General features: G+C 42.3%; 2 protein-coding genes across 15 annotated transcripts in view; both read right to left on the bottom strand.

Annotated features, from left to right (window-relative positions):
• Positions 1-19,909, bottom strand: part of LOC310705032 (uncharacterized protein) — a 357,812-nt gene that overhangs the window by 3,006 nt on the left and 334,897 nt on the right. For all 13 annotated transcript variants that reach the window (XM_083499303.1, XM_083499304.1, XM_083499301.1 and 10 more), the window contains exons 5-6: positions 12,165-12,291; positions 6,019-8,756 (exon numbers count right to left, since the gene is read on the bottom strand). In XM_083499303.1, coding sequence (XP_083355429.1) covers positions 6,088-8,756; positions 12,165-12,291 — 2,796 coding nt within the window. In that variant the 3' untranslated portion in view covers positions 6,019-6,087. The remainder of the gene's footprint in view (positions 1-6,018; positions 8,757-12,164; positions 12,292-19,909) is intronic.
• The window catches only part of LOC310705056 (uncharacterized protein), a 69,912-nt gene that overhangs the window by 39,163 nt on the left and 10,840 nt on the right, over positions 1-19,909 (bottom strand). The window lies entirely within an intron of this gene.

The following is a 19,909-nucleotide window of genomic DNA, read 5'->3' as shown; positions in this document are numbered from 1 at the left end:
CCTTCCAGTGTTTAGCTATAAGAATTCTTGCTGCTGTAGTTGCATATAAAAAGAAAGTTCTATCTTTTTTTGACACTCTCTGGCCCACAATGCCCAGGAGGAAGGCCTCTGGTTTCTTGTGAAAGGTGTATTTAAACACTTTTTTCAACTCGTTATATATCATTTCCCAAAAGGCCTTCACCCTCGGGCATGTCCACCAGAGGTGAAAAAAAGTTCCTTCAGCCTCCTTACATTTCCAACATTTATTGTCAGACAAATGATATATCTTTGCAAGTTTGACTGGGGTCATGTACCACCTGTATACCATTTTCATAATGTTTTCCTTTAAGGCACTACATGCCGTAAATTTCATACCGGTGGTCCACAACCTTTCCCAGTCTTCAGACATAATGTTGTACCCAATGTCTTGTGCCCATTTTATCATGGCTGATTTAACTATCTCATCTTGAGTGTTCCACTTAAGCAGCAAGTTATACATTCTTGAAAGCACTTTCGTCTTAGGTTCAAGTAATTCTGTCTCTAGTTTTGATTTTTCCACCTGGAAACCAATTTTTTTGTCTTTTTTAAAAGTCTCTAAAATTTGGGCATAATGAAACCAATCTCACACCTTTCCTTTCAGTTTTTCAAAACTCTGCAACCTCCAAGTATCACCATCTCTTTCAATTATCTCACAATATTTCAGCCAGCCACTCTCCATATTACGTAATTTTATAGCCTTAGCCTCCACCGGTGATAACCACCTCGGAGTCTTACTTTCAAATAAGTCTTTGTATTTAGTCCAGACAATGAATAAAGCTTTCCTGACAATATGGTTTTTAAACAGTTTATGAGACTTTGCCTTGTCGTACCAAAGATATGCATGCCACCCAAAAGCATTACTATGCCCTTCCAGATCTAGGACATCAGTGTTTTCTAACAGAAACCAATCTTTCATCCAGCAGAGAGATGCAGCTTCATAATACAATCTTAGGTCCGGCAGGGCAAACCCCCCTCTTTCCTTTGCATCTGTTAATATTTTAAATTTTATTCGGGGCTTTTTGCCCTGCCAGACAAACTTCGCAATGTCCCTCTGCCACTTTCCAAAACATTCCACTCTGTCCACGATCTGAAGGGTTTGAAACAAAAACAACATTCTTGGCAATACATTCATCTTGACTGCTGCAATTCTACCCGACAAGGTAAGTTTCAATCTTGACCATGTTTCTAGGTCCTTTTTAATTTCCGACCAACATTTTTCATAATTGTCTTTAAACAAATTCAAATTTCTCCCGGTCAGATTAACCCCCAGGTATTTCACTTTTGCAACAACATTTAATTCTGTTTCCTTCTGAAACCCATCTATTTCTGAAGGTGTCAAATTTTTTGCCAAAACCTTGGTTTTTTGTTTGTTTAGCTTGAATCCCGCCACCCGACCAAACTCAGAAATTAGTTCTAAAGCTCTTTTTGTACTAGCTTCTGGCTCCTGTAATGTCAAAACCAAGTCGTCTGCAAAGGCCTTCAGTTTACTGTATTTTTTGCACCATAACACTCACTTTTTTCCTCCTAGAAAGTAAGGGGAAATGTCTGTGCGTGTTATGGAGCGAATGCCTGCGGGTGGCGGGGGAATCTGCTGCAGTCGTGAGCAGAGGATCCATGGTTCCCCTTCCTTCCCTCCTCCGTGGTTACAAAGCATGGATCCACATGGATCCTCAGGATTTTTGCATTGGACTACTCCAAACTCCAAACTCACTGTCAGATCACATGTCTGTGGCCACAGCATGAACCACAAAAATCATATATCCACTATTTCGTCTAGAATATTTTTTTTCTTGTTTTCCTCCTCTAAAAACTATGTGCGTGTTATGGTCTGGTGCGTGTTATAGAGCGAAAAATACGGTATATTGTTTTTCTCCGACCTGAATTCCTTCCACCCGCTGGTCCTTCCTAATCATGTTCAGCAGCACCTCCAGGACAGAAATAAATAACAAGGGTGATAAGGGGCACCCCTGTCGTGTCCCTTTTTCAATTTTAAACTCCTCAATCACCACATTGTTTACTATCAATTTAGCTTTTTGCTCTGAATAGATTGCTTCAATACCATTTTGAAACGCCCTTCCCACTCCCATCCCTTCCAAATTTTTCTTCATAAATTTCCAAGATATATTATCAAAGGCTTTCTCGGCGTCTATAAAGATCAAAGCTGCCTTCGTGTTCAGATTTGTCTGTAATAACTCCAAAACATCAATGATATTCCTAGTGTTGTCAGACAAGTGCCTGCCAGGGAGAAAGCCTGCTTGGTCTTTATGAATTACTTCATTTAAAACTTTTTTCAATCTGTTTGCCAAAATGTTAGCAAAAATTTTGTAATCCACATTTAGGAGTGAGATAGGGCGATAGTTCCTGAGTTGAGTCTTTTCAGATTCCAATTTTGGAATCAAGGTGATGAATGCCTCTTTCCACGATTCGGGTGCCCCCTTCCCTTCCATAATTTGGTTACATACCTCCATTAATGGCTGGACCAGATATTCCTTCAATGTCTTGTAGTATTTGGAGGTAAGTCCATCTGGGCCTGGAGATTTGCCTAATTGCATGTTCTGAATGGCATTTTCAATCTCCTGTTGTGTTATTTTATAATTCAGGGCTGTTTGCTTGTCTTGTGTTAGTTTTTGCAGGCCATAGCTTCTTAGAAAATTATTTATCTCAGTCTCAACTTGGGGTCCTTGAGTAAACAATTTTTTAAAATATCTCTGGAAACACTTTCTAATATCTTCTGGTTTCTGAATACATTCTCCTTCAACCTCCAGATTGGTAACAAAGTTCAATTTTTGTCTCTTTTTCAGCTGCCATGCCAGCAGCTTCCCACATTTATTTGCAGATTCGAATGATCTTTGTTTCATCTGTTTGATTTTCCATTCGACTTCTTGATTTATCAATTTCGCATATTGTGCTTGATGGAATTTTATTTCTCTTAAAACTTCTTTTGATTTTGGGTTTAGTCTCAACTTTTTCTCTCCGTCTCTTATCTTCTCCAAAATCTTGTCCTTTTTACCATTCCAGAGTTTTTTCTTGATAGAGTTCTGCTGTATCAGAAATCCTCTCATAACAGCTTTACTTGCGTCCCAGATTGTTTTCTTTTCCACCAAAGTATTCAAATTTATTTCGAAGTAATCTTTCAGCGTTTTTTGGGCCTTCTTCACAATCTCCTGATCTCTAAACAAATAGTCATTCATTCTCCATCTGAAGGATCCAGCTGGTGTAAGTCTCAAGTCTATTTTCAAGGCTTTGTGGTCGGAGTAAGTTTTAGGGCAGATCTCGACTTTTTTTGTCTTAGGTGCCAGTCCTCTAGATGTCCAAATTTGGTCGATTCTTGTCCACGAAAGATGGGCCTCAGAGAAAAATGTTCCTTCTTTACCTAGAGGGTTCTTTGTTCTCCAAATATCAATCAAATCCATATTGTCTGTAAGTTCAAAGAACGTCTTTGGGAGTCTGCCATCTTTGGTCAAGTTCTGATTTTGTGACTTATCCATGTATGTGGAGACAACTCCATTCATATCACCCATCAAAATGATGTTAGTATAGTCAATATAGTCCAACATTGTCTCATGTAGCTTCTTATAAAATTCCGATTTCCCATCGTTTGGTGCATAGATTCCTACAATCAAAAATTTCTCTCCTTGTGCTTGAATTTCAATCGCCAAAATTCTTCCTTGTTCATCTTTAAAAATCAATTTTGGTACTAGGATCTCCTTTGCATAAATCACTACTCCTCTTTTTTTAACCTTATCTGATGAAATAAATTCTTGGCCTAGTCTCTTGTTGATTAGCACTCTCCTATGGAGCCTAGTCACATGTGTTTCTTGAAGGCAAATAATGTCTAATTGTTCTTTTCTCAAAATATGAAAAATCTTTTTCCTTCTTTCGGGAGAATTTGCGCCATTAATGTTCCAACTGAGAAGCTGTAGAGACATCTCGGACTAGTTATTGGCCTGCTGGGGTGTCTCCTTTGTCGTTTTTGTCTGGAGGTGGAACCGGATTCAATCCAAACGAAGGAGGTGGCCAGACACCTGCTATTCCTTTCCGAAGGTCTTCCCCGTGGTCGTTTAGGAACTTTTCTTGCTCCTCTGCTGTTCTGATTCTTACCCTCACCCCTTTCAAAGTGAAAGATAGTCCTTGAGGGAATTCCCACCTGTATGGGATTGTGTTGTTTCTCAGTAAGCTTGCTAGGTCTTTATATGTAGCTCTTAAATCCAGAAGCTGTTTTGGTATATCTCTAAAGATTTCTGCCTTTTTTCCCTGAATCACCAATGGATTTTTGAAATGCAAGCCGAGTATATTTTCTTTTTCTTGCCTAGATCTCAAAATGATCAGGCAATCTCTTGGTTTATCCTTCTTAGCCACTCTTCCTAGTCTAAAAGCGGTGACAATTTTAAAGTCTTTCTCTTCTGCCAGACCCCAGAATTTGGATATTTCTGTTGTCAAAAATCCAATCAGGTCCTCTTTTTCTAATTCTGGGATGTTTCTAATTCTGAGGTTGTTTTCCCTGTTTTTCAGTTCTGCAAGGGACAGGTACACTTGTTGTTCAGTCACCTGTCTACTCAGTGGTCTAACTTCGCCTCTTAATTCCTCTATCCTCTTTTTATTTTCGTCTGCTTTTGTGTTTACTTCCTGAACTAATTTTCGATTTTCTGTTGCAGTCTTTTCAATGTTATCTATCGCCTGTGAATTTTTAGTGACTTGGTCTGTCAATTTATTAATTGAGGCTGTTACCTGGTCAAGTTTAGCAGCTTGTTCATCAAAGCTAGCTGCTTGTTCATCCGCTTTCTTATTCAGTGCTGCCAACTGCTCCAATATTTCTTTAGAGACAGGGTCTATCCCTCCAGCAGCCATCTCTCCAAGAGTAGGCTGTATAGATTGTCCTTCCTGCAGACCTGTCAAAATTGGGACAGATGATCTGCGTGGCTGCACAGGCAGAGTTAATTGCAAAAGTTCAGTTTGTTTTGCTTTCTTTGCAGCCCTTGTTTTTGCTGTACCACTCATTCCACAGCTGTCCCAGTGTCAAGGTCAAATTGTAAATCCCATGGGAAAATTAATTCCAGAAAAAGTAAACATCCAGGCAGAAAAATTCCAAGACCAGTAGCAGTTCTCAGAGACTAATAATTCCACAATCCAGCAGGGGGAGCTCCCTGAGAATTAGGGAGAAGGATAGGAAATTTCCACCATTAAGTTCCCACAAACAAAAGATATTATCCAAGGCAGGGGGGGAACCCCTCGCCTTCAGTTTAAACTGCAGAGAATAAAAGTTCTTTGCCAAGGTGCTTGCAACAATTCCTTTTTCCAACTTACAAAGTAGCCCAATGTAACTTATAACTTTGTCTACAGTTACCGCAGTCCGATGTTACTTGTATCCGGTCAGACCGAGAGCAGGGTTTCAAAACTTTGTAATCCACAAGGGAAAAGAAAGAGGATCATAAACTTGGCTCACTTATAAAACTGTTATGTCCTTTCTTTAACTTTTAATCAATCAAAGCCGAATTTGCAGAGTAAATTCCAACTCCTTTTAAGTTCCTTTCAGCGCTTCAGCTTTAAAGGGACTTTGCTCGATACTTTAAACAGAGCCGGAAGACTGACTTCCTTTTTAGCGTCTCCCGCTTTCAGCCAAATTTCTCCAGATTTAGTTCATATAAAGCTTCAAATTTCTTACTCACGAGTAAGTTGTTTCAGTTCAGTTGTTGAAGGAAGAAAGGTCAGCGCTGATCAGCAGCAGCCGCGCGGCTTCACTTCCGCGGAAAGAGCGATGGATTCACAGCACCGCTACCCCCTCCACGTTCCGATACCCCTTACGGGGTCTCTTCTGCGTTTCCGAGGTCGCTTCTGGTGCCCGCCGAACCCCACGGCCACGAGCTCATTCTACTCGTGGTTTCTCTAACTGGGTCGTCGCTGTGCCGCAGCGCACGACCCTTTTCCGCGGAGCCCCTCTTCAGCAGCTGAAGAGGACCGCCATTGCTGAACGCGCCGCCTCCGGAAGTCCATTTTTCCGACCTTTGTATAGATTCTTTGATGGAAAGTGAGATTGGAGCTCCTCCAGAAGCTCTTTCCACATTCCACACACTAATATGTTTTCTCCCCAGTATGAATTCTTTGATGCGAAGTGAGATTGGAGCTTTCAGTGAAGCTCTTTCCACATTCCACACACTGATAGGGTTTCTCCCCTGTATGAATTCTCTGATGGGAAGTGAGATGGGAGCTCTGACTGAAGCTCTTTCCACATTCCACACACTGATATGGTTTCTCCCCTGTATGAATTCTTTGATGGGAAGTGAGATCAGAGCTCTGACTGAAGCTCTTTCCACATTCCACACACTGATAGGGTTTCTGCCCTGTATGAATTCTTTGATGGGAAGTGAGATTGTGGCTGTGACGAAAGTTCTTTCCACATTCCACACACTGATAGGGTTTCTCCCCTGAATGAATTCTCTGATGCTTAGTGAGATCCGAGCTCGTACTGAAGCTCTTTCCACATTCCACACACTGATAGGGTTTCTCCCCTGTATGAATTCTCTGATGGGAAGTGAGATGGGAGCTCTGACTGAAGCTCTTTCCACATTCCACACACTGATAGGGTTTCTGCCCTGTATGAATTCTTTGATGGGAAGTGAGATTGCGGCTGTGACGAAAGTTCTTTCCACATTCCACACACTGATAGGGTTTCTCCCCTGTATGAATTCTTTGATGGGAAGTGAGAGAGGAGCTCTGACTGAAGCTCTTTCCACATTCCACACACTGATAGGGTTTCTGCCCTGTATGAATTCTTTGATGGGAAGTGAGACTGTGGCTGTGACTGAAGCCCATTCCACATTCCACACACTGATAGGGTTTCTCCCCTGTATGAATTCTTTGATGGGAAGTGAGAGAGGAGCTTTCAGTGAAGCTCTTCCCACATTCCACACACTGATAGGGTTTCTCCCCAGTATGAATTCTTTGATGGGAAGTGAGAGAGGAGCTCTGACTGAAGCTCTTTCCACATTCCACACACTGATAGGGTTTCTGCCCTGTATGAATTCTTTGATGGGAAGTGAGATTGTGGCTGTGACGAAAGTTCTTTCCACATTCCACACACTGATAGGGTTTCTCCCCTGAATGAATTCTCTGATGCTTAGTGAGATCCGAGCTCGTACTGAAGCTCTTTCCACATTCCACACACTGATAGGGTTTCTCCCCTGTATGAATTCTTTGATGCGAAGTGAGATGGGAGCTCTGACTGAAGCTATTTCCACATTCCACACACTGATAGGGCTTCTCCCCAGTATGACTTCTTTGATGCGAAGTGAGAGAGAAGCTCTGACTGAAGCTCTTTCCACATTCCACACACTGATAGGGTTTCTCCCCTGAATGAATTCTTTGATGCTTAGTGAGATCCGAGTTCGTACTGAAGCTCTTTCCACATTCCACACACTGATAGGGTTTCTCCCCTGAATGAATTCTCTGATGCTTAGTGAGATCCGAGTTCGTACTGAAGCTCTTTCCACATTCCACACACTGATAGGGTTTCTCCCCTGTATGAATTCTTTGATGGGAAGTGAGATTGTGGCTGTGACTGAAGCTCTTTCCACATTCCACACACTGATAGGGTTTCTCCCCTGTATGAATTCTTCTATGGGAAGTGAGAGAGGAGCTATCAGTGAAGCTCTTTCCACATTCCACACACTGATAGGGTTTCTCCCCAGTATGAATTCTTTGATGCGAAGTGAGATAGGAGCTCTTACTGAAGCTCTTTCCACATTCCACACACTGATAGGGTTTCTCCCCTGTATGAATTCTTTGATGGGAAGTGAGAGAGGAGCTTTCAGTGAAGCTCTTTCCACATTCCACACACTGATAGGGTTTCTCCTCAGTATGAATTCTTTGATGCGAAGTGAGAGTGGAGCTTTCAGTGAAGCTCTTTCCACATTCCACACACTGATAGGGTTTCTCCCCAGTATGAATTCTTTGATGGGAAGTGAGAGAGGAGCTCTTCCTGAAGCTCTTTCCACATTCCACACACTGATAGGGTTTCTCCCCTGTATGAATTCTTTGATGGGAAGTGAGAGAGGAGCTTGTACTGAAGCTATTTCCACATTCCACACACTGATAGGGTTTCTCCCCAGTATGAATTCTTTGATGGGAAGTGAGATCGGAGCTCTGACTGAAGCTCTTTCCACATTCCACACACTGATAGGGTTTCTCCCCAGTATGAATTCTTTGATGCGAAGTGAGTTTGGAGCTATAAGTGAAGCTCTTTCCACATTCCACATACTGATAGGGTTTCTCCCCAGTATGAATTCTTTGATGGGAAGTGAGTTTGGAGCTCTTACTGAAGCTCTTTCCACATTCCGCAAACTGATAGGGTTTCTCCCCTGTATGAATTCTCTGATGGGAAGTGAGATCGGTGCTCCTACTGAAGCTCTTTCCACATTCCACGCACTGATAGGGTTTCTCCCCTGTATGAATTCTCTGATGCCTAGTGAGAGAGGAGCCCTGACTGAAGCTCTTTCCACATTCCATGCACTGATAGGGTTTCTCCCCTGTATGAATTCTCTGATGCTTAGTGAGATCCGAGCTCGAACTGAAGCTCTTTCCACTTTCCACACACTGATAGAGTTTCTTTCCAAGGATATTTTGTTGATGGGAAGTGGCATGGGAGCGCTGACTGCAGCTTTCTCCACACTCCAAATTTTCACGTGGCTTTTCCTCTCTGGGGATTTTATCGTGGTCGCCTTTGTTCTTGATTTCATCATAATCTGCAATGGAGACAAAAAGGGATTAGAGCCTCAAGAACAAATGGAGAAGAAATTAAGGGAGTTCAGTGTGTGTTTCTTACCTTTGTTGTTTGTCAATAACCAACATATTTATTATCAGATTTTGTTGAGTTGTTGACTGCTGCTTTGTTTGCTATAGAGTAGTGGCCAAAATTGTGGAAGACTTTTGCAGAAAAGTGTATTTCAGAGGTTTGATGGCTCATAACACTGCTTCTTTTGGAGTAATATCATACAATTATGTATCAACGGAAATTGTTCATTTACCCATATTCTATCTAATGTTATAGCCAAATAACCAGAAAAAGGAAGCACAACTTGCTTAGGTTGACTGTGTGTCTTTTTGTGGTTGGTTTTTTTGTGTTCTTGTAAAACATAATAAAATTATAGAAATGGCACAAAGAGTTGACTGGTCATCCAGAAAGCGATGTAAAATTGTACTGTTTAATGAACAATGCTACAGTTATGAAGAAACTGATGAAAGATAAGGAAAAACTTAACCAGACTGGCCATTATATATTTTTGAAGAGGTATCAGGAGACTTAGTCACTATAAAATCAGACCGGTAAAGGCAGGGAAAGGTGCACAAAGGCAAGTAACGATGGACGAGTGGAGAGACTGTCCCTACATGACAGAAGAAAATCATCTGGGTGTATACAAGATGACATGGCGCAATTTAATGTGAAGTTGAGGGCAAGGACTGGTCAAAATGTTATAATTCTAAGGAATAAGCCATTGTCATCTCACAAGCAAAGGTTGAAAAGATTAAACCCATGTTAACTGGACAGCTGAACAATGGAACAGTGTTATTTGGAGCAATGAGACCCAAATCAGATAAGATTTACATCCACTTGCATTACACCGACCACGAAACACTCAGATATTGTGTTGATCTGGGGTTGTATGGCAGCAAAAGGTGTGGGCAAAATTTACATCATTAATGGGGATGTAAATGCCCTAAAATGCATAAATGAAAGACTTGCGCGCAAACTGAAGCGTTCCTCAGGTGATCTTTTCCCAGATGCTGAAGCACGTTGTCAGGGAACTGCCCTCGGTTCAGGAGGGAGAGAGGAAAAGCCGAATGGATTACAGAGAGCCTCCAGGGATAGTGGGAAGCAGCTCCCCTTCAACGGAGGAGAATAAAGACGCCTCCAGTGGAGCGGCGCTGCAGGAGTCGGAAGAGGCAAGACAGTGCCAGGAACACTTGCCTGGGCAGAGTGGGGAGGAGAGGGGTCCTCTGTTACCCACACCCTCCTTGCGCAGAAAGCATCCGCGCAGAGAGGGGAGGTGCAGACTGGGAGTCAAGAAGCTGCTTTGCTGGGGAAAGTTTAGGAACCGCCCACTCACGGATTCTGCCAACGACTGAGCCAGCCACGGGAGAGTGGCGCTCCGGATGGATAAGGTTTATTTTGGCAGCAAAAGCAAGGCTTCACAGCCAAGCAGGGAGATATTTGCCTGCTTGCTCTCGAGCAACCCCTTGGAAACATCACACACACACACACACACACACACACACATATATTCTATTTTCTATTTCAACAGGATTCCGCTCCATGTCGTGTTGCTGCTGTGTGCAAAAGGTGCTTTCAAGATAAAGATATTTCACTGCCGGAATGGCCTGGGAATAGCCCAAACTTTAACCCAATCAGAAATCTATGGAGCCGACTAAAGAAACTTGTTAGTCAGAAGCAACCCAGCAATAAAGTCCAATTAACAGAGGCAATAATTTAATCTTGGTTTCACTTTATTACAGCTGCAGTACTAAAAACTTGGTTCATATCATGGGAAGGCATTGTAAGGCCTTAATTAAAGCTAAAGGTTGCCAATGGGTATGACTGCTGTTCTCATAAATACTCCTCAATAAAAGTTCTTTCATTACATTCTTCATTAGATTATCCTTCACTGCTATATAATTTTATGGTATTACTCCACACAAAAGTGGTGTTATGAGCCATCAAACCTCAGAAATACACTTTTCACAAAAGGTTTCCACAATTTTGGCTACTAGGAGAAGTTCACTTTAAAGTTAATGTTCTATTTATATGGGATCAGACTATTATTTATGTTTCATGTTTATATATGTGTTGGAATCTGCCCAGAGTGGCTTGGGCAACCCAGCCAAATGGGCAGGGTATAAATAAAAAATATTATTATTTGGATTTGTAACTGGCTTGGATTTGTAACTGGCTGACTGACCGAACCCAAAGAGTGCTCATCAATGGTTCCTCTTCATCCTGGAGAAGAGTGACTAGTGGGGTGCCACAGGGTTCTGTCTTGGGCCCGGTCTTATTCAACATCTTTATCAACGACTTGGATGATGGACTCAAGGGCATCCTGATCAAATTTGCAGATGACATCAAACTGGGAGGGGTGGCTAACACCCCAGAGGACAGGATCACATTTCAAAACGACCTTGACAGATTAGAGAACTGGGCCAAAACAAACAAGATGAATTTTAACAGAGACCACAAGAGCCATCGAGTCCAACCCCCTGCCAAGCAGGAAACACCATCAGAGCACTCCTGACATATGGTTGTCAAGCCTCTGCTTAAAGACCTCCAAAGAAGGAGACTCCACCACACTCCTTGGCAGCAAATTCCACTGTCAAACAGCTCTTACTGTCAGGAAGCTCTTCCTAATGTTTTTGATCAACCCAAGACTGACAGGAGCAAATACAAAACCAGAAAACCTGAAGCTACGTATGTGGTGTCCGGTACGTTTCCACAGCTCTCTGGGATGAATTTTGTTTGGCCCAACCATGGCATCCCCTCCATCTCCATTGTCAGTTGTTTCTTTGGTCAACCCAAGACTGACAGGAGCAAAAACAAAAACAGAAAACCTGAAGCTCCACATTTCCTGGACTTGTAGCAGAGCGGCACAGTGAGTGCTGCTTGTGTGTGTGAGCTTGCAGAACACAGAGTCCAATACACTGCTGTTCCTCTAAATAAGAAAGCTTTATTGTATGTACAGCAAGATAAACCATCGGAAGATGCAGACGTTGCGTCTTCCATGTCTCAGCAGAAAACGAAAGTCAGAAAGAACGAAGAAACAGCTTTCCCGGATGTTGAGAAAGCTCCTCCCCAGATGCAGGACATTCTGAGCTGTTAACCCTGTAAGCTCTAAAGCTCACAACTTATCTTTCCTAACAATTCTGAAGCTGACATTTAAGATGGCCTGGGCAGTTCAGACCAGCCCAATCGTGGTAGAAAAAGGAATAATTTGAGGAAGATTGTTCAAAGAAAAAACTGTAAGTTACTGTTTATTGTGGGGGTGTTAGGTTCCCAGGTGTTATAAGGGGGCGCTGTTGAGCTCTGTGAAAATATATGAGGTTGGTTCCATAGAGGTATGTTTTGAATTTCCAGGCTGATATGATGATCCCACAGGGAGCCTTACCAAGAGAGGCCATGATCCCACGAGTCTCCTCCATGACGTCCTTATGCAGAGCTCTCTGGTCAGGATCCAGGAACGCCCACTCCTCGTCCGTGAAACGAATGGTGACATCTTCCAAGCAGACTGGACCCTAAAAGAAAAAGGGAAATGTCCTCCTCTGAGACAGCAGAAATATGATCTGCTACACAATGCTCTGTTGTTTCCTTCCTGTAAATAAATAATAATAATAATAATAATAATAATAATAATAATAATAATAATAATAATAATTTATTATTTATACCCCGCCCATCTGGCTGGGTTGCGGTGTTGTTTCAATAGGATTGCTAGCTGCACATTTTATTTATGGATGCTTATTTTATTCTGCCTTTTAATTATGGGTATCCATCTTTGTGCAAATACGTGGTACTCCACCTTGTGGTTTTCAAGTCACTCTGCCTACGCAAGCATTCCAGTTTCCCCGAGGGAAGGATCCACTTTCTCCTCTCCTCGTGAGTTGTTCTGGGGAGGTTCCCTCCCAATGCCCTAGGGCCAAATTCAAGGGGTTCATGGGGGCATGGAGAGGGGGAGGGGAGGAATGGGGGGCAGGCTCCATTTTCCAGCGGATGGCGCTGGTTAGGTGAATCCAGGCCACTATTTGTTCTCATTTGTCCACTGCTTAGAAACCAATTTTTGCATTCAGTGATCAGTCTAGAAATAATATAAGCCTATTTTGGATGGCCCCCTTCATGGATCACTGTCTTGCCGTGGCGAAGGGGCTTGAATAACTCAGAGAAGCTATGAGCTATGTGGTGCAGGGCCACCCAAGATGGACAGGTCATAGTGGAGAGTTTTGACCAAACGTGATCCACCTGGAGCAGGAACCGGTAAGCCACTCCAGTATCCCTGCCAAGAAAACTCCATGGAGAAAGACAACAGGCATATAAAAGTTATGACGCTGGAAGATGAGCCCCTCAGGTCGGAAGGCATCCAACATGCTACTGAGGAAGAGCGGAGGACAAGTACAAGTAGATTCAGAGCTGATGAAGCGGCTGGGCCAAAGCCGAAAGGACGCTCAGTTGCGGATATGCCTGGAAGCGAAAGGAAAGTCCAATGCTGTAAAGAAAAATATTGCATAGGAACCTGGAATGTAAGAACCATGAACCTTGGTAAGTTGGATGTGGTCAAAAATGAGATGGCAAGAATAAATATTGACATCCTGGGCATCAGTGAACTAAAATGGATGGGAATGGGCGAATTTAGTTCGGATGACCATCACATCTACTACTGTGGGCAAGAATCCTGTAAAAGAAATGGAGTGGCCCTCATAGTCAACAAAAGAGTGGCGAAAGCTGTACTAGGATGCAATCTCAAAAATGATAGAATGATCTCGATACGAATCCAAGGCAGACCTTTTAACATCACAGTAATCCAAGTTTATGCACCAACCACTGGTGCTGAAGAAACTGAAAATGACCAATTCTATGAAGACTTACAACACCTTATAGAAATGACACCAAAGAGGGATGTTCTTCTCATTATAGGGGATTGGAATGCTAAAGTAGGGAGTCAAGAGATAAAAGGAACAACTGGCAAGTTTGGCCTTGGAGTTCAAAACGAAGCAGGGCAAAGGCTAATAGAGTTCTGCCAAGAGAACAAGCTGGTCATCACAAACACTCTTTTCCAACAACACAAGAGACGATTTAGATTTGGTGGATAGAGTGCCTGAAGAACTATGGATGGAGGCTCGTAACATTATACAAGAGGCAGCAACTAAAACCATCCCAATGAAAAGTAAATGCAAGAAAGCAAAGTGGCTGTCCAACGAGGCCTTACAAATAGCGGGGGAGAGAAGGCAAGCAAAATGCGAGGGAGATAGTGAAAGATACAGGAAACTGAATGCAGATTTCCAAAGAATAGCAAGGAGAGACAAGAAGGCCTCCTTAAACGAGCAATGCAAAGAAATAGAGGAAAACAATAGAATGGGAAAAACCAGAAATCTGTTCAAGAAAATTGGAGATATGAAAGGAACATTTTGTACAAAGATTTTCATAATAAAAGACAAAAGTGGAAAGGACCTATCAGAAGTAGAAGACATCAAGAAGAGGTGGCAAGATCAATGCTCCAACTACCGCACAATTGCACTCATTTCACACGCTAGCAAGGTTATGCTTAAAATTCTACAAGGCAGGCTCAAGCAGTATGTGGACCGAGAACTCCCAGAAGTGCAAGCTGGATTTAGAAGAGGCAGAGGAACCAGAGACCAAATTGCAAACATGCGCTGGATTATGGAGAAAGCTAGAGAGTTCCAGAAAGACATCTACTTCTGCTTCATTGACTATGCAAAAGCCTTTGACTGTGTCGACCACAGCAAACTATGGCAAGTTCTTAAAGAAATGGGAGTTCCTGATCACCTCATCTACAGTTAGAACTGGATATGGAACAACTGATTGGTTCAAAATTGGGAAAGGAGTACGACAAGGCTGTATATTGTCCCCCTGCTTATTTAACTTATATGCAGAATTCATCATGCGAAAGGCTGGGCTGGATGAATCCCAAGCCGGAATTAAGATCGCCGGAAGAAATATCAACAACCTCAGATATACAGATGACACAACCTTGATGGCAGAAAGTGAGGAGGAATTAAAGAACCTTTTAATGAGGGTGAAAGAGGAGAGCACAAAATATGGTCTGAAGCTCAACATCAGAAAAGCGAATATCCTGGCCACTGGTCCCATCACCTCCTGGCAAATAGAAGGGGAAGAAATGGAAGCAGTAAGAGCTTTTACTTTCTTGGGCTCCATGATCACTGCAGATGGTGACAGCAGTCACAAAATTAAAAGACGCCTGCTCCTTGGGAGAAAGGTGATGGCATACCTAGACAGCATCTTAAAAAGCAGATACATCGGGACTTCCGGTTGGCGCCAGCGTTTAATGGCGGTCCTCCCTCCGAGCTCCGGAGGAGGACTGCTTCGCGAGTTCGGGTCTGACCCGCTACGGCAAGCGGGGGACCCCTAAAATCACAGGCGCGGAAGCCTGTGAACAAGGAGACTCGGTGGGCACCAGAAGCGCCCCCTTACTGCGAAAGAGCCTTTTTAAAGGCTCCGGAACGGCATTGGGAGAGCGCGGTGCTGAGAGTCGCAACCCAGCTCGCGGAGCGAAGCCGCGTCGCCATGAACGGAGAGCGCTGATTTCTTCCTGTAAATTGAAATTGGATCGAAAAACCCGTGAGTAGGATTGAACGATTATCTGGACTTTAAAAATTTAAATCTGAAATTTGGCCGGAAACGGGGAAGGTTAAAATTAAGGAAGTCTGCCTTCCCCCGACTGCATGACAGATAAAGCAACGAAAATATAAAGCTGCATCTGAATGAAAATACTGTAGGACTGTTTAAGCCTGGCATCGGACACGAACCTCCTCTCTAGCAAGCAGGGGCAGAGGGGAGAAAAAGTAACTTTATTAACCTGCATGACCTATTTGAAAGAGAAAAGTTTTCCGCTGTCTTAATCCCCTGAAACGGACTGCCAAAATAAGACACCAGGACAGAGAACTGATTTTAGAAACTTGTTACAAAGCTACATAGTTGATATTCTACCTGATACAAAGTTTTGGGGCTTTGCTGCCACAACATATTGGACTGTGTTGACAGAGAAACTACATAGAAAAAGTGTTGCAGCATTTATATTGAAGTTTCCTGGTTTCTTTGTTCTTAGTTCTGTGTTTCCTTCACTTGGACATTTTGTTTTGCTCCCTCTAGAGGGTTGAGAAGTAACAGTTGCAAAGCAACAGATTAAGACAGTGGGATTTTCCATCAGGGAACTGCTCCTGTGAGAACGTCCTTGGGACATGAGCGGCCCAGCGGATGAGATAACCACTAGAGCTAAAGCAAAACAACAACAACAAAAGAAAAGAGGCTCAATATCAAGCCTAACACCGACAGGAGCAGCTGGGCAAGAAAAAGTGACAGCTGTTTCCATGGATTCAATGACACAGGCGTTACTCAAGATAAATCAATCTTTAGAAGCTTTGACAAAGCAGAGTACAGAAAATTCACAAAAATTAACAGAACTAACAGCAAGGTTGGACTTGAATATGAAAAGTGTGACTTCTAATACGGAATCTATAAATAAACTGATTGAAGAAAACTCTGCAACACGTAAAATTGCAGAGGACGCCAGAAATATTGCTGAAGAGACACAGGAAAAATTAGAACCGATCTCCAAAAAAGTATATGAACATGATGCGGCCTTGTCTTTGCTGGAATTACAGAGAAAGGAGAGAAACTTGAAATTAAGATTAGTTCCTGAAAGTGAAGGGGACAGCCTCGTGGAGTTTCTCACACAAGAGTTTTCTGACTTTTGGCAGGAAGAATTGCAGGAGGAAGAATTTAAGATCACAACAGCATTTAGATTGGGCAGGAGACAGAACATAAAGACTCCGAGGGATTGCCTGATTACTTTTAGATCCAAGGAAGAAAGGGACAAAATATTAAAACTACATTACCAAAAGGCCTTGGAAATTGAAAATTCCCATATACAAATCTTCAAGGACATCCCTAAATATATTCTGGAGGTGAGAACCTTCTACAAAGATCTGGTCTACCTGCTGAAAAGGAACAATATACTTTTTAGGTGGGAGTTCCCACAAGGACTGTCCTTCAACTACAAGGGAAAGAAGGTGAAAATAAAAACAATTCAAGACAAAGAGAAGTTTTTGGAGAAAAACCACGAGGATCTGCAGAAGGGAACGGTAGACCCAACCTCAGAGGTAAAAGGAGCTGTAGACATCCTGAATCTATCATTTGGACTTAAACCACCATCAGAGGAAGAGCAGCAACTTGGAGCGGTAGGAGGAGTGAATGCTAAATAACAAGATGGCCCTGCAATTCCTTAGTTGGAATTGTAATGGGCTGAACATGCCTACGAAAAGACGCCAAGTTTTTCATATTTTGAAAAGAGAACAATTGGATTTGATTTGTTTACAAGAAACTCATGTGACCAGGGTACACAGGAAATTACTTATAAATAAAAGACTAGGACAAGAATTCATCTCATCGGATAAAGTTAAGAAAAGAGGAGTGGTGATTTATGCAAAAGAGAAATTGGCCCCAAAAATGATGTTTAAAGATGAACAAGGAAGATACCTGGCAATTGAAATACAAATACAAGGAGAAAAATTGTTAATAGTCGGAATTTATGCACCAAATGAAGGGAAGGCGGAATTTTTTAAGAAGCTGCATGAAACTCTGATGGACTATTTGGACTACAATGTAGTAATCATGGGAGATATGAATGGTGTGGTTTCTACAAATATGGACAAGGCACAAAGACAGACAATCTCTAAGGAAGGGAGACTTCCAAAGACCTTCTTTGAAATGACTGAAAATATGGACTTGATAGATATTTGGAGAACAAGGAACCCTCTCGAAAGAGAGGGAACTTTCTTCTCTCAAGCAATGATGACCTGGACCAGAATCGACCAAATCTGGATTACTAGTGGGCTGGCTCCAAAGATCAAGAAGATAGAAATCTGCCCAAAGACTTGCTCTGACCATAACACCGTGAAGATGGAAATGAAACTTACAACAACTGGTCAATTCAAATGGAGAATGAATGACACCCTGTTTCGAGATGAGGAGATCCACAGAAAGGCCCAAAAAACCTTAAAGGACTATTTTGAAATAAACCTAAAAACTGATGTAGAAAAAAGAGTGATCTGGGACGCAAGTAAAGCTGTGATGCGAGGATTCCTAATTCAACAAAATTCGGTAAAAAAGAGAAAGCAAAATGAGAAGAAGGAAAAGATCTTGGAAAAGATAAAAGAAGGAGAGAAGAAATTGAGATCAAAACCAAAGTCCCAGGAGATTTTGAGAGAGATTAAGCTATATCAGACACAATATATGGAATTGATGAATCAAGAGATTGAGTGGAAGATAAAGCAAATGAGACAAAAGACATTTGAATCTGCGGATAAATGTGGCAAACTTCTGGCTTGGCAATTGAAGAAAAGACAGAAACTAAATACAGTTACAAATCTAGAAGTGGATGGAAAGAATATAACTAAACCCAACGGGATTAGAAACTGTTTCTTGAGCTATTTTAAAAAATTATATTCACAAGGACCGCAGAACGAAGAGGATATAGATGAATTCCTTAAAAAATATGGATTACAAAAAATCTCTTATCAAAGTAAGGTGGATCTAAATCAGAGAATAACAGAACAAGAGATAGAAGGTGCCATTCAGAACATGCAATTGGGCAAATCTCCAGGACCAGATGGACTGACTTCCAGATACTATAAAGCTTTGAAGGAGTGGTTGGTACAACCGTTAAAGGAAGTCTGCAACGAGATTTTGGAGGGGAAAGGGGCGCCAGAATCGTGGAAAGAAGCTTATATTACACTCATACCAAAGACAGAGACTGAAAAGACTCAGCTTAAGAACTACCGCCCAATATCATTACTCAATGTGGATTACAAAATTTTTGCAGACATTTTGGCAAAAAGATTGAAAAGAGTGTTGATGGAGAAGATTCACAAGGACTAAGCAGGCTTTCTCCCAAAAAGACATTTATCAGATAATGTGAGGAACATAATAGACATTTTGGAACTATTGGAGGTGAATATAAACACTAAAGCAGTACTGATATTTGTGGACGCGGAGAAAGCCTTTGACAATATTTCTTGGAGTTTTATGAAAAAGAATCTTCATGGGATGGGGGTAGGCCAAGGATTCGAGAATGGTATGGGTGCGATATATTCTGAACAAAAAGCTAAGTTGATTGTAAATAATGTGATAACTGAAGAACTGAAGATAGAAAAAGGGACACGACAGACTTCCGGAGGCGGCTCGAAACAGGCAATGGCGGTCCTCTTCAGTCTCTGAAGAGGGGCTCCGCAGGAAAGGATCGTTCGCTACGGCACAGCGACGATCCACTAAGAAAAACCACAAGCAGAGTGAGCTCGTGGCCGTGGGACTCGGCGGGCACCTGGAGCGACCCCCAAAACGAAGAAGGGACCCCGTAAGGGGCTCCGGAAGCGCGGAGGGGAAGCGGTGCTGAGAGTACATCGCTCTTTCTGCGGGAGCGAAGCCGCGCGGCTGCTGCTGATGAGCGCCGACCTTTCTTCCTTAAACTTTGGACCCTAAACTACTTACTCGTGAGTAAGAAATATCTCATTTTGGAACTACAAATTGTAAATTTGGCTGAAAGCGGGAGACGAGAAAAAGGAAGTCTGTCTCCCGGCAGTGCTTAGAGATCAAAGACAAAGGAACTGACAGGCTGGAAGCAATAGAAAGGGATTATAAACTGGGAAGCATGCGTTCGGTGGAACTGGCAATTGAAAGGAAAGGCAAGCTTTTTTTCTTCTCTATGTTATTGTGTTAATGCAACTTGGGAACCTTCTCCTTTTGTGGACTTTAAAAATTTTTAGAACCCAGCCCCGGGCTGGCAGGGGAAAAGGGTTGCTTTTGCGGATACAATTTATAAAGATGAAACAGACACTTAGAGGCTTTACTGGAAGATACAACTAAGCAACTGTATCTTGCACCTTCAGATGAGACTTTTGTGGCAGTTTTGAAAGGGCTCTGCAAGTGGAAAAGTTTTAAGGACTATTGTTAATTTATTGGCCTGCAGGAACTTTAATGGCGACTAAAACTTTCTTCTTTTCTTTCTGAACTGTAACAACACTCCCCCTTGTGGAGCTTTGGATTTACAAACTCCTGGGAACTAACTTTGTTTTGACTCTCTGCTGTTTTGTTATCTACTTTGGA

Source organism: Podarcis liolepis (assembly GCF_965112155.1).
Source record: "Podarcis liolepis genome assembly, chromosome: 4".
Lineage (NCBI taxonomy): Eukaryota > Metazoa > Chordata > Lepidosauria > Squamata > Lacertidae > Podarcis > Podarcis liolepis.
This window is presented reverse-complemented; position numbering and strand designations above follow the sequence as displayed.